Consider the following 13,625-nt stretch of genomic DNA (forward strand, 5'->3'; position numbering starts at 1 on the left):
TGGTTTAAGGATCATGAAGGAAGGGTATACATGTGGAAGAGACCTGGAGACACCAGAAGGTTTCACATTGATTATATAATATTTAGACAGAGATTTTGGAACCAGATTTTAAATTGTAAGACATTTCCAGGGGCAGATGTGGGCTCTGACTGCAATATATGGGTTATGAACTGTAGATTGAAACTGGAGAAATTGCAAAAACGTACAAATTAAGAAGAAGAGACCTGGATAAGTTGAAAGAACTAGAGGTTGTTGAAAGTTTCAGAGGGAGCATTAGGAAACAGATGTCTAGAACATGGTGAGGGAACACAGTAGAAGACAAACGGGCAGCTCTGAGACATGAAATATCGAAGGCAGGAGAGGATCAAATAGGTCAAAAGCCTAGCTGCAATAGAGATCCTTAGCTAATACAGGAGATATTGAATTCAACTGTTGAAAGGAGCAAATGAAAAATGCAGCAAATGAAGCAGATGAAAGGGAACACAAATGTCTAAAAAAATCAGACTGACAGGAAGCACAAAATGGCTAAGGATGAATGACTGCAGGCCTATTGCTGGCACCGAGTCCAAGTCAAATGCTGTGGACATAGTGTTTTCCAGTTGGTGAGCTAGTTCCAGACTCACTTCAGCAGCAGCCAGCCTTCTGCCATGGAGGGCACCTGCTCGACACCAGGGCCGTGCAGCCGCTCAACCATCTACACCCAGACTGACAATGTAACACCAGCACTCAGAAGGGCAGACGCCGTCGCTGAGGACCATCTTCTGTTAAAAGAATCACAGTGGCTTCCCATGCCTGTCGGCACATCCTGCCTTCAGCTGCAGCTGTGGACTCTGTGTGTCAACATACCTTCCCAGCCTCTGGCATCATAATAGGCTGTCAGCTGCCTGTTGCAGCGATGCCACCAGCCACCACTCTCTTCATTGGCACACACCCGGGAGGGCGGGGGCGGAGCGGTTGCCATCGGTGAACGTCGTCACAAGTGGTGTCGTTTATTCTCCAATAAAATCTGTGAGTAATAATGACATTTCCTCGAGCACCCATCAGTCATCATCCTGACGACAGCACACAGTCGCAACTCAACCCTGCCACTGTAAAGGTCCATCCATTCCACACCTCTACAATATCAATATGGAAATCTGTGTAGTTACTGCCCCACCTGAAATATCTACTGAACCATAAAGGTTTCTTTGCACAAGAGGCGTTGGTCCAATTTGAAGGCACCACTATCACTGACCACCAACTAATAATAAACAAATCACAGGTTATCTGAACACAGATCTATGTTATGGAGGAAAACCCATAGCAAAGATACAACTAATGCTGCTTCGTGAATTCTGTGTTAAAAGTTATTATAACATGTTACATAAAACGTTGACAGCAGACATAAAAAAAAAAAAATAAAAATTTTACCATAAAAGTAAAAGTTGGTTGTAGAAGACTATAATGAAAAAAGAAAAATACTGACATCTGAGAACCAATAGTGTAAACACGTGAAAGTAAAGTAATACAGAACACCATATAAGCATAGATAAGAAAAGTGAGAGTAGTAGCATTACATGAAAGAAAAAGGAATAACACCTAAATCATATAACAAGTGTGGCATAGTTTTTAAAACAATAATCACACCATAGAGGTATATAAAAAAATAGTAATTAAAACTTCCTCCCTTCTGCCCCTCCCCCAATGTCTAGGTAATAGTGCACGAAGCCAAGGAGGAGAAAAAAAAAAGAGTGTCAAGGCAATATAACTGATGTTATATGCCTAAAATCTACCACAGTTTCTTGTGTTGGTTGGAATGGAATCATGATGTATGATTTACATAAGGAATAAACTGAGTCCCGTAAGTACTAATAAGCACGGTGAACATCAAGCAGTGCAGTAGACTGAAGACGACAAAGCAAGTGCCAATGAAAGAAAAGCCAAAAATATAATATCTGTGTCCATTTATTACATCTTATATGAGAAGTGCAATAGCTACCATGATATTGGGTAGGAAACATAATGTACTTACCAATGTAAGACGAGAATTAACTACTACATCACATAACAAGTATTGAGCATAATGTAATGGCTGTAACTAAATTCCCTTTACAGATATTGAGGACAGGTTGCTTACACCAAAAAAAGAAAAAATGTCTGGGTTTTAGAATGCATACCTGAAGAGCTATGAGCATTTGCTCGTCTTCCATACTGTGGAACAAACCTCTTCTGTTGCAAGCTCTTCGCTTTCAGTATTTTGGGAAGAGGTGGTATAGGCCAAAACAAGAAAGAAATTTCCACTCATAGCTCTTCAGGTATGCATTTTAGAGCCCATGTTTACATGACTTTTTTTTTTTTTTTTTTTTTTTTTTGGTACATATCAATTCCCACCAAAATATGGAAAGTAAACAGCTTTTAGTAGAAGTGATGTGTCTCACAGTATTGAAAATGACCAAGTGCTTACAGCTCTTAATTTATGCATTTTAAAGTCCGTGTTTACTCAACATTTTTTGTTGTTTTAGTGTAAGGAAGCTGTCTACAAAGTCTGTGAAGAGAATTTACTTACACTATATATATGAAGCCCTGGAGTAGCCTGGAAGCATGCAAGTGCTAATATGCACACAAAATAATTATAATTACAGTGAAACCCCTATCTTACATTTTCATACAGTCCAGACATAAAAAACGCAAAATTGAGGTAAATTAAGAATTGAGGAAGACATTAAAAACCTCCAAAATATGAGCAAAAACATATGTAACTGACATATATGATTAAAAATTATAATCCTTTCCAATATACTGTATAAAATCTGTATAAATGAAGCAAATAAAATGTACAATGCAATGTTTATACACTAATTTGTGGTAATGAATTTCATCAGTTCTTAAAGAATCACAGATGCGTAACAGCAAGTAAATACTCATCAAAAAATTGAAATTGGTATCTGGGTACAAGATGATTGGGCTATTTTTCCACACGCTATTACTGCATGTTGTGTGTCAAAACATGCGTTTTTGAGAGATCTTTCCTTTGGGCTCAGCCAGAAAAAAGCAAAAATTTATGAACATGGTGAGTTAAACTGAAAACTGATCTAGGGTGAAAGGTGTAAGAATCTAACATGTGAGGCGTGTGTTTTCCTTCTGTAGCCAATGGAAGTGCAGCATACTCTGGTAACATGATCACAGTGACCTCTGGTGTATTGCTTGTAAGCTTCCAGCAGGCGAGCTCATTTTACATTGTGTGGATGGAGTATGTTTCACACTACTTTTTGCAGCAAATGATGTAATCACAACTGTAGTGGCACTGTGAAAGCGATGAGAAACAAGGCTATCGATTTGACAATCACTATACTGCTGAGCTGATGTTTATGGATATGTCAGTGGCAGGAGAATCCCTGTTGTAGCAAGAAGAATGGGAATGTGTTTGTGGTTGTGCAGCACGTGAAATATTTGTGACAAGTAAGAATATGAATGTTATTGTTCACTGTTTCACTTGCAGCAATTTAAGCTGTCCCCTTACGTTCCTGCCTTACCACATACTTGCAAATCACCACACACTACGAAATGGACAGCCAAATATTTATTTCATCCTTTGTTCTCTAATTAAATGGAAATGTTAAAGAAAATCGAATATTGCAGAACATACTTGTATTGCATTCATAACAAAGTCCCAGAACGTGTTAATAATGCTAAGATGGAAGAAAATGTTAGCATATAGCAGGATGGGAACTTACCACCTCTAACTCCGTAAACTACGACGTCATTCATTATGCTACACATAAATAAAAGAGTTTTGTCTCTTGTCTTGGTTATCATAATCTCTTTTGAAGCCTTATATTTTTGATGCTTTATTAACTGACATTTATTGATAAGGGTGATGTGTTTGTCACCAATTTTCAAAGTGCCGCTGCTTTTAAACAGTTTCATGCTTTGTTTTAGTGTATCAGATACCATGACAATGGTGTGAAAACAAAACTGATGGTAATAATAAAAGACAATTAAACAGATGTGTGTCATGCATTAAAAAAAAAAAAATACAAAACAGCCACTGGCAACCAACTTCACCTACTGCAGCAAATGCTGAAAATCTATGACAGTATATTTACATCCAGAAGAAAGTGGTCTCTACTAATCTAAGGCTTGAAAATGTTGTGCTTACTTTTGAAGCTTATTCCACACAATCCCACACCACCTTCTCAAATTGTACTATGCAAACAATTCTGAGAGCCTACGCCAGCTCTCTGTGGCTTTAACATTGCAGTTTCTCCTAAGTTTATCTCCACACTAACAATTTCTTATGATTAAAATATTCCTTGTTGTGATAACTTATACATATCTGTACATATATGTTTGACACTCCTGCTGTACCACTGATTTAATATATGTCTGCAAGTTTCTATAATCATATAAAGCTCCTTCTTTGACAATCAACCATGAACTGTAAACAGTCATAAACCCCACCAAGGACAAATCACGACTATATCAATAAGGCAGACAGTTGTTTTTTTAATTAAAGATAAGCAGTTTACTAACACGTATCTCCAAAGAATGGCCCGTTCAAGACCTTGTAACATCTGAAATATTCATTTCCAACATTGGTAACTTATCTCAAAACACTCAGTTTCAAATTCTCAACTGTCTGTCTAATTTTGATCCCAAACATTTGACTACACAATGAAGTACTGTTTCATATTTTCATGGGAAGTGGACATAAGAGATGATAAATGTATTCTCCATTATGTACAAATTCTCTTTGTTTACTGTAACAAATAAACTGGAGATTTGGGGCTGATTGTACAAAATGTACATTTTCTAAATTATTTATCACTTTCATTTAAAGTGTTAATATGAAACAGCAATTATAATTACCATAATTGTCATAAATTTATAAAAAAAAAGTTACAGTTCTGAGGTGTAAACATTACACACTAATTTAAAAACACAATCCTTTAGCAAAGGAGCTTGTAGTATTCCTCTTATCAGACATCTTATAACCTCAAAAAAGAAATTTCAACTGCATATTAACTATAGAATGAATACAAAGTGGCTACACTTTTAAAAAATAGTCCCATCTGTTTATGGGCCATCTAGAGGAATCCTTCCCAGCCTCCAAGACCATCAACCCCTAGCCTGGTTCTGGCTTATTGATGATATACTCATGATCTGGAATCAGGGTCAAAACATCCTGTCCACATTCCTTCACAACCTCAACACATTCTCTTCCATCCACTTCACCTTTGTCCTTCTTAACCCAATGTGCCACCTTCATTGACCTCCACCTCTCTGATGGCTCCACCCACACCTCTATCCATATTAAACCCACTACGCACTAACAGTATCTGCATTTTGACAGCTGCCATCCCATCCAGCCTGGCCACCTATGGGCAATTTATCTGCAGTGATGAGAATTCCCTTGCCCAGTATTCTGAGGGTCTCACAAAAGCCTACTCCCCCCCCTCAACACAAACACACACACACACACACACACACACACACACACACACACACCTAGCCCACATGCAGATTTCACGTGCCATATCCTAACACACCACCAATCTCCCACCATCCCCGAGAATCAACTACAAGAGAGCATCACCATTACCCAATATCATTCTCAACTGGAACAACTGAACCATATTGTGCATCAGAGCTTGCGTTATCTAATATCATGTCCTGAAATGAGGGACATCCTTCTCAACCTCCCCTCAAGTGGTGTTCCATCACCCACCCAACTTAATCATCATCCTAGTCTATCGCTATGCCACACACACTCCCAATCCTTCGCCACAGGTATCCTATCCATAAGAGGCTGAGCCACATGTGAACTCTGCTGTGAACACTGCACAGCTTTTTATGTCACTATGATATACCAACAATTTATCCACCAGGATGAATGGCCACCACCAAACTGTTGCCAAGAACCAAGTTGGCCATCTGGTGGCACAAAATGTTGCTCAGCTTAAAATATTCAATTTCAGTGGATGCTTTACAATCTAGGCCATCTGGATCCATCCCTCCACACCAGATTCTCTAAACTATGTAGATGGGAGTTATCCTTGCAATACATCCTATGCTCCCACAATCATCCTGACCCACTGTTCCTACACCTTCCATCCAAAAGGTTCCCCTTCCTACAGCGTATCACTCCCTCCCAATTTATGTTCCCATGTCACTTTCAGCACGCACCATTTCCTACTGGCTCCATGAGTGTATCACATGCCCAGCCCGTGCACCTGCCACCACTCCCCTCCCTTCCCCTCCTGCAAGTCTCAACAGTCAACAAGCTGCCTCCCTCCAGGCCGCTAGCCACCCACCCCAACCCCTCTTCTGGTCTCCTGTCTCCCTCTTCCTGTACTCACCCCACCTGCCTCACACTACTGCTCCTCAACCTATTCCACCAGCCGAAATGCAGCACTGGCACTGTGCGCCCAGCTTGTGCCATGTAAGGTTTGTGTGTGTGTGTGTGGGGGGGGGGGTGCTCTAGATTGAAAAAGGATTACTCTGAAAGCTACAAAGTTTTCTTTCATTTTTTCATGCCTGTTGATGACTCAACGTTTCTGCTTTTTGGTGAATGCTCTCCTTTACTCCTAAAATATTTACAGTCTTAAACTTCATGGCAGATTAAAGCTGTGTGCCAGACCAAGACTTGAACTCAGGACCCTTGTCTTTCGTGGGCAAGTACTCTTACATTCTACTAGAACCTTCCTACTATAATGAAATCTTATTATTTATGAAAACAGATATACATACAGATTCTCTGTGAAATGCTGTACTGGAAAGCACAAAATGATGTACTACCATATAAACTTCTAAAAAGGGAAAGAAAGCTTTGCACCACTGCATATCTGCGAACTTATGTGGGCTTAGACTGAGGTGCAGCAGTGAATGAAAGAATATGCTATAAGAAAGTAAAAAATTACTTTTCACAAGTTATGACACTATTTTTTCTGAAAAATAAAAACAGAACAATAATCAACAGTCTGTTCAAAAGGGTGCACCTTTGCACATCTGTGAACTGAAAATCCAATGCTGGGTAACATGCAATACTGTGTTGCTCCACCTTGTGCATTTAACAGGCTCAGACCTCCATGATACACATCCCACAAGACGATCGGGACATTGCTGCTTAAGCCCGGCCCACTCTTCACTGGCAGACTTCCTGAGGCATCCAACCGTCTGGAGGGTTTCTGTGATGATGCACTGAAAATTTCATCTGGTCCCAGAAAAACGTAATCAGGTTCAGGTTAGCAGAAACCACAAGCTATTCGCTTAGGTTGATTCCTGCCTCCTAATGGCACGTGTTCACATAGTTGTGATGTGCTCGTGAATCTGAATTATCATTTTGCAAGACAAACCTAACTGACCAAATGCTGACGGTGGGCTCAACAATAAGTTGGAAGTTCCTGTCCTCATACTGCACAGCTTTTAAAATACCTTGAATAGTGATGGCTGGCATTCGACACCTCTACATGATATTGGCCCACAACATGACTGACCTACCTCCATGAAGAACCTGCAGGATTGCACACCTGAGGCCTGCACTGGTACCCAGCCACCTCCATACTCTTCTATGATGATCATTAGGCATCAGATAAATCTTGCAGTCACTGGCAAAAAGAGCCCAATGCACTTGATCAAGCAGACTATTTCAATTTTACAAGGTGTATCACCCAATGAGAGAACATTTTAATCACAACAACAGATTATACACTTTGGTGTTCATTACACTACACAATTTGCATGAGCAATTTTTCCATCTCCAACTTTCAAATCCCTTTACTGAAATTTTATGATACCGGCATTAGGAGCCATCAAGTTTTCATGCATTTCCACAAAAGATAGTTCCAAAATTAGGTCTTTCTCAATAAACTGTAGTTCAATATTTATTACATAATGTTTTGTCTGATTAAGTTTCCATAAATCCATTCATGGATCTCAATGGCAGACATTCTACATTTATATTGAATGTGGAATTCACTTCATTTATTTTAGACGTATTTCTTCTGTTTATTACAGACATTTTATTTGGAGAAGCACACAGCAGTACAGCAATTTATACTTACCCACAGGTAGTGAGTGGTGGTCTGAGGTAGACAACTGCCAAGTACCTAGTATGTTTGTGAAAATATTTTTAGCGGGAAGAGTTGTTACTGGTGCACCAGGAAAGTGAAATAAATTCCCATTGTGTTTTAATTACGCACACACTTTTACAAAGCAGATGAAATACAGTATAAAAAACTGCCAAATGAGTGGCATCAAACATTGGAGTTGTGTGTTCATACTGCATGCTGTTTCCACTAGACCAATGGTACATAAAGCACTGAACTACTTGAGCATTAGAAAACTTTCTCTACCAACCACCACAGCCTATAGTGACAGTGACTTGTGAAGGAGGCTAGACTCAAGAGATCTTGAGGACAATCAGGATTATTGCTTGCTAGGAATGAGTTGGGACTTATGCTGCAGCTGACCAGTGAATAGATTTGTTTTTCAAGTAAAATAAAAATGCAGCCTTAAAGGATGGAATCAAACTTGAAAGCCTCTGACAGGAAAGTCTAGATACTGAGCATTTAGTTATAAGAGATCAGTGACAAAAATACCAACTCATCCAGCTATTCAGTTATTACAAATTATTTCTATTAGATAATGACTGCATATTCCACATACAGAAAAAGTATGTTTTATTTGTATGCTTCTAGAATGCTGAGTTGATAATGTGTGCAAGATAGGTTTAATACACCAATTTCCTGAGCCTACAGTTCCTCAAACAGTAGCCATCATTCCATGAAGCTGTATTTCCAAATTATCCACATACTTGGCAGCAAACACATTTAGTTACATAAAAATATTATTTACAGACAAAAATTACTTACTGTTAATGTGCCAAGGAGCCACAGTGTTGGTTCTGGCCCAACAGAAAATATCAGCCTCAGAATTGTAGAAGCAACTAATGTCCTTACACCAGATTCACGAGGTACTGTTATAACAATAGCTGCAGACACCAGCATTACTGCCCATATCAAACCCGACAAATGATGACCAAGCTCTGATAAGAAAGGCAATATATTAGTGCAGCATTAAGTATTATAATTGGCTTCAAAATGATTTATAACAAAAGAAAGTATGAGAAACAGCTATGAGCCACTAGATACATTTCAACATTTAATTATGTACTATGTTTTAAATGTGAAGAATGGTATTGAAATGAAGCAGTTCATCATCAAAGGGCTTTAATAATATGCAAAAATTTATGTTGACTATACAAATCATTATTAGCTGACAGCCATACAAAAGTACTTTGAGACTCTGAATGAAGTGGTGCATTGGTTAAGACAGTGGACATATTTTCTTTGGAGGACTATGTTTCAAACCAGTCTGACCATATGTATGAAAGTTTGTCATCATTTCTAATTCACTTCAAAGGATTTAAAAAGGATATCGATGATTTCTTGCTCCACACTTATCCAATGAAGCTTGTGAGGAATTTCTGATCAGCACAGCATCAGCAAGGGGCTACACTGCAACCCTTCCTTCCTCCAAATCTGAGAATGCATTCTGTGCACATGAAAAACATGCTTTCAAATCAACTTAGGATACTCCACTAAACACAAAACCAGTTGGCAAAACATATTTAATTGGTAAACTTCATTGTTTACATGGAAATAAAAGTGTTTGGATTGTTGTGTGCCTTTTCTAACCTTGACATCTTTGAGTCTCATCCAGAGACTTTTTACTCATTGAGGTTGTTGAGCACCTGCAGAGGACCAGCTGCAGGTTAAATGGAGATTGTTAGTACTGTACATTTCCAGACCACTGGTCAGGTCTGGAAACAGAGCACTGATCAGTAGTGTCATAGATGTGACTTGTTAACCCTGCCTTACACTTCAAAGTGAAGGTAGCAGCCCTGATCAAGAACTTATTTCAGTAACATAGAAGTGAAGGGAGTCTGTACAATTCTGCTGATTACTTCACTGAAAGCAGTGTAATTAAGTTGCAAAGCGGAATCATGTGTCTCTCTAAGGTCTGGCATATGTGGGTTGTGGCACAAATACACTTTTGCAACTTATATCATTAAAGAGGATTATTACACCAGCTCACTCAAATAATACGACCAGGAGAAATCGATATTAAGAAGAATTAACAGAACTGAGGACAAACAGAACAATATCAGACAAAATTGAAATATATTTTTCCCACAAAAAATCTGAAATTTAGATATAAACTTGAAAGTAAAACTAATTTACATTTTATTTGGTCTGAACTTCACATTATGGCAAAAAATATTATTAAGTAAGATCATCGGAAGTTATGTGCATGCTCAGTATATATAATTTCACGGTTTGGAACTTATTTATAAACTTAGAAAACTGATGTAAGTGAAAATACCATGAAGAAAGAAGTACAAATATTTGAAACACACTGAAAGCATACAATACATTGTACAGAACAGTTAGTCTGTTTTTATATTATTATTATTATTATTATTATTATTATTACATGGCACTTACTTGGCATTGTTTCAGTAAATGGATAAAAGAATGCTACAATAAGATTGATCAAAACTGCACAGTTAAACAACACATTGCTCCACAATGACATGTGACTGCTAACCCAGAACAAGACAGGCTGACCTGCAAATTAAATTTCCATCAAATGAATACATACAACCAACATGCTTTAAACTTTACACAGAGAATTCTACTCGCACATATTCAGCTACCTTACCTCTTAACTTTTTTTGCCATTTCATTTCATAAAACATATCCTCTGTCCGTTCAAAGAAGTCTGAAACTTTTGAACCTTGGTCATCCCTTTCAGCTGTATTCAAAATTCTTGTTTTTGTGTCTTGTGTAAGATATTCACAAATTTCAGGAATAGGAAAAACAATTTGTTCCAGTGTCCTATCTTGACGCACAATCTATAAGTGAAAAAGCAGTCGTAAGTTAACAGTGTGAAGCTTTTCAGATCTTTATTCTACACATTGGTATGTTTTAAAAAAGGCACTAAAACTGTGAAAGAAAGTATGTTTACTGTGAACTCTTATCACTAAAGATCAGTTTGTTTTCAGAAATTTTAAATGAGCAAATTATAATAATTTGAGTCAATAGTACCTCCAGCAGCAAGTTAATTATGCCCATAAGTAAAATCAATGGTGAACATTCTAGTGACCTTGATCTTGCAATGCTCCATTTAGACATTTTTTCTACACTTTACACACTAATGGAATTACAAAAATGATGCTATACTTTTACTTCACCACTAATCCTCTCATAAATACATGACCCTTAACAGTGAGATGACAGATCACAGAAGAAGCAAACATGTACCACAATGTGTCCATTGGAGGCCTCCTCACTTGTTACCTCAGCTACCATATTTAGACTTGCAATGGCACTCAGCAGAATATACTCCCATCCTCTGCTTTCATAGTATAAGGGAGTCTTCAATATTTACAAACATTTTAATAACTTGTATGGCTTGCAGTGCACTCAGGAAAACTGAGCACATTAGAAATTTCTTTCAATGGTCACCCATTTTGGTGCATTCAGGGCCACACTGAGCTTATAATACTATTCACAACTATATGTGACATACTCAGCCATAAAAGTCTTTGACTACCTACCCGGTGATATAAAGAATTTAATAACTTCAAACACAAACTGGAACCATATCTACTATCTACTTGACAACTCCTATTATTTCATAGAAGAATTTCAAAATATGGTAAACTCACTAAGGAAAGTGAATCCCGGTGAGACAGTTGGGGAAAATGGTTGACCAGAAGGCAATAACGTTGCTTTGATCCAGCTCTGTATGCTTCAGTATAAATGAGAGACTTACCTGAAGTTTTACAAAATAAGGAACTAAAAACATTACAAATGTATACAAACTTGAGCATGCTGCAGGTGAAAAATAGGTCTGCATCTTGTCTTATAATTGAAATAAATGGTTGTAGCTCCACCATAAGCTGAACTGAAAAGTACCTTTTTTTTCTTTTATTTCTTGATGGTGACTAGTTTCAGACACCTCTGCCCATTTTCAAACCATCCATATTGTAAGTGTTCCAAATATACAGGTGATAGACTATGTACAAAAACTGCCCCTGCAGTGATGATAAAAATGGCACTTTGGCTGACTCACCAACAGTAAATACTCCACATAGGATGGACATTAAAGTTATGAGTGTCCTATGTGGTCTATTTACTGTTGTTGAGTTGGTCATAGTACTGTTTTGATTATCACTGCAGGGGGCGTTCTCACGACGATTACGATACGGTTGGTTTGAAAATGGATACGGGTGTCTAAAAACAATCACGAGCAACAAATAAAAATATATAAAAAAAATTTCTTAATGAAACTAATGACAGAGCTACAACCATTTATTTGAATATCAAAAACTGTTTATTTTTTTAGCAATAAAAATTCAAAAATAATTCTAGTATCTGAATTGGTCATTGTGGATGTTCACTTCAATCTTTAAGTGAAACCTCAATATCTGAGACATGCAGTCTCAATATCTGATACATACAGTCTAAGGCCAGTTCCTTTTTGAATCTCTAATGGCCTGAAACCTGGGTGAACAATGACAGGGTATGCAAAACTAGGTACATCTGATATGCTTATCAAATTGTGAGGAGTTGTCATATAAGGGGAAAGTAGTGGCCTGAAGTATGGTATATCCCAAATGCATCCCTGGCCATCCTGATTTCCTCAAGACGGACATCATATGATATGCTTACCTCCACCAGATGCATCACTTTTGCCAGAATTCTATAAGGTCCTAGAGCTTTCTGTTCTTTAACTTAATTAATGCCCGTCTTAGTTCCTTCTGAGCAAAGGGAATCACGAGACTATTATTCACATGCTGCTCTACAAACTCAGAGTGAACATGCTGATGGTACTCAGTGTCTTCCTTCATTGTATCGTCCAGCAAAGTTCTGACAAGAGAATGGTCCAATAAGACATGTCAAAACCTACCCTGAAATTTTACACACAGGAAGAAAACAATGAAAGAAATGTACTGTCAAAATTTTAACTGCTAAGAGGTGCTGCAAGTATTACAAAAAAATAGCTGAAAACTGCCAAATTCGTAGCACACCAGACAGCATTAGAAATGTACAGCCCTACTGCCGCTGTAGCAACAGTGCATGCGCAACTAGGCACACACACAGCTGAGGTCAGTGGTACATTTGTAAACAGGAAACATGACACAATCCAATCATAATTTGTAAAGGACGTTTCATGTTACCATTTGTTGATAGTTTCTCTGACACTACAGTACACAGTTACTATTCTCTTGAATTAGCCTCTCAAGTAACACCTATTACAAATCATCAGTTGCTTTTTTAGTATTGGTAAGTACTAACAAGACAGATAAAGTTGAATTAATATTTACTGTGCTTTTGTAAGGCATGCCTGAAATAGTACCTTTTTTTTCCTTCCAGTTTCACAGTAATGTGGAGTCTAAGTAACGTTCGCAATTTAGCAATAAATGAAATACAAAGAATCACCTACTTCTCCTGAGGACGTATGTATATGTATTTGTTAGTTGATTTCCTTGACTTTCATTCAAATGACATTGACATTTCATTTGAAACTGCGGATACGTTAGAAGAAATGGGAAGTAACTGTGATGATTCCATGAA

At 37.9% G+C, this 13,625-nt stretch overlaps 1 protein-coding gene across 1 annotated transcript in view; it reads right to left on the reverse strand.

Moving 5' to 3' along the window:
- The window catches only part of LOC124554726 (inositol 1,4,5-trisphosphate receptor), a 348,395-nt gene that overhangs the window by 48,600 nt on the left and 286,170 nt on the right, over nt 1–13,625 (reverse strand). The window contains exons 39-41 of the mRNA XM_047128370.1: nt 10,705–10,897; nt 10,488–10,610; nt 8,853–9,025 (exon numbers count right to left, since the gene is read on the reverse strand). Coding sequence (XP_046984326.1) covers nt 8,853–9,025; nt 10,488–10,610; nt 10,705–10,897 — 489 coding nt within the window. The remainder of the gene's footprint in view (nt 1–8,852; nt 9,026–10,487; nt 10,611–10,704; nt 10,898–13,625) is intronic.

Source organism: Schistocerca americana, chromosome X, assembly GCF_021461395.2.
Source record: "Schistocerca americana isolate TAMUIC-IGC-003095 chromosome X, iqSchAmer2.1, whole genome shotgun sequence".
Taxonomy (NCBI): Eukaryota; Metazoa; Arthropoda; class Insecta; order Orthoptera; family Acrididae; genus Schistocerca; species Schistocerca americana.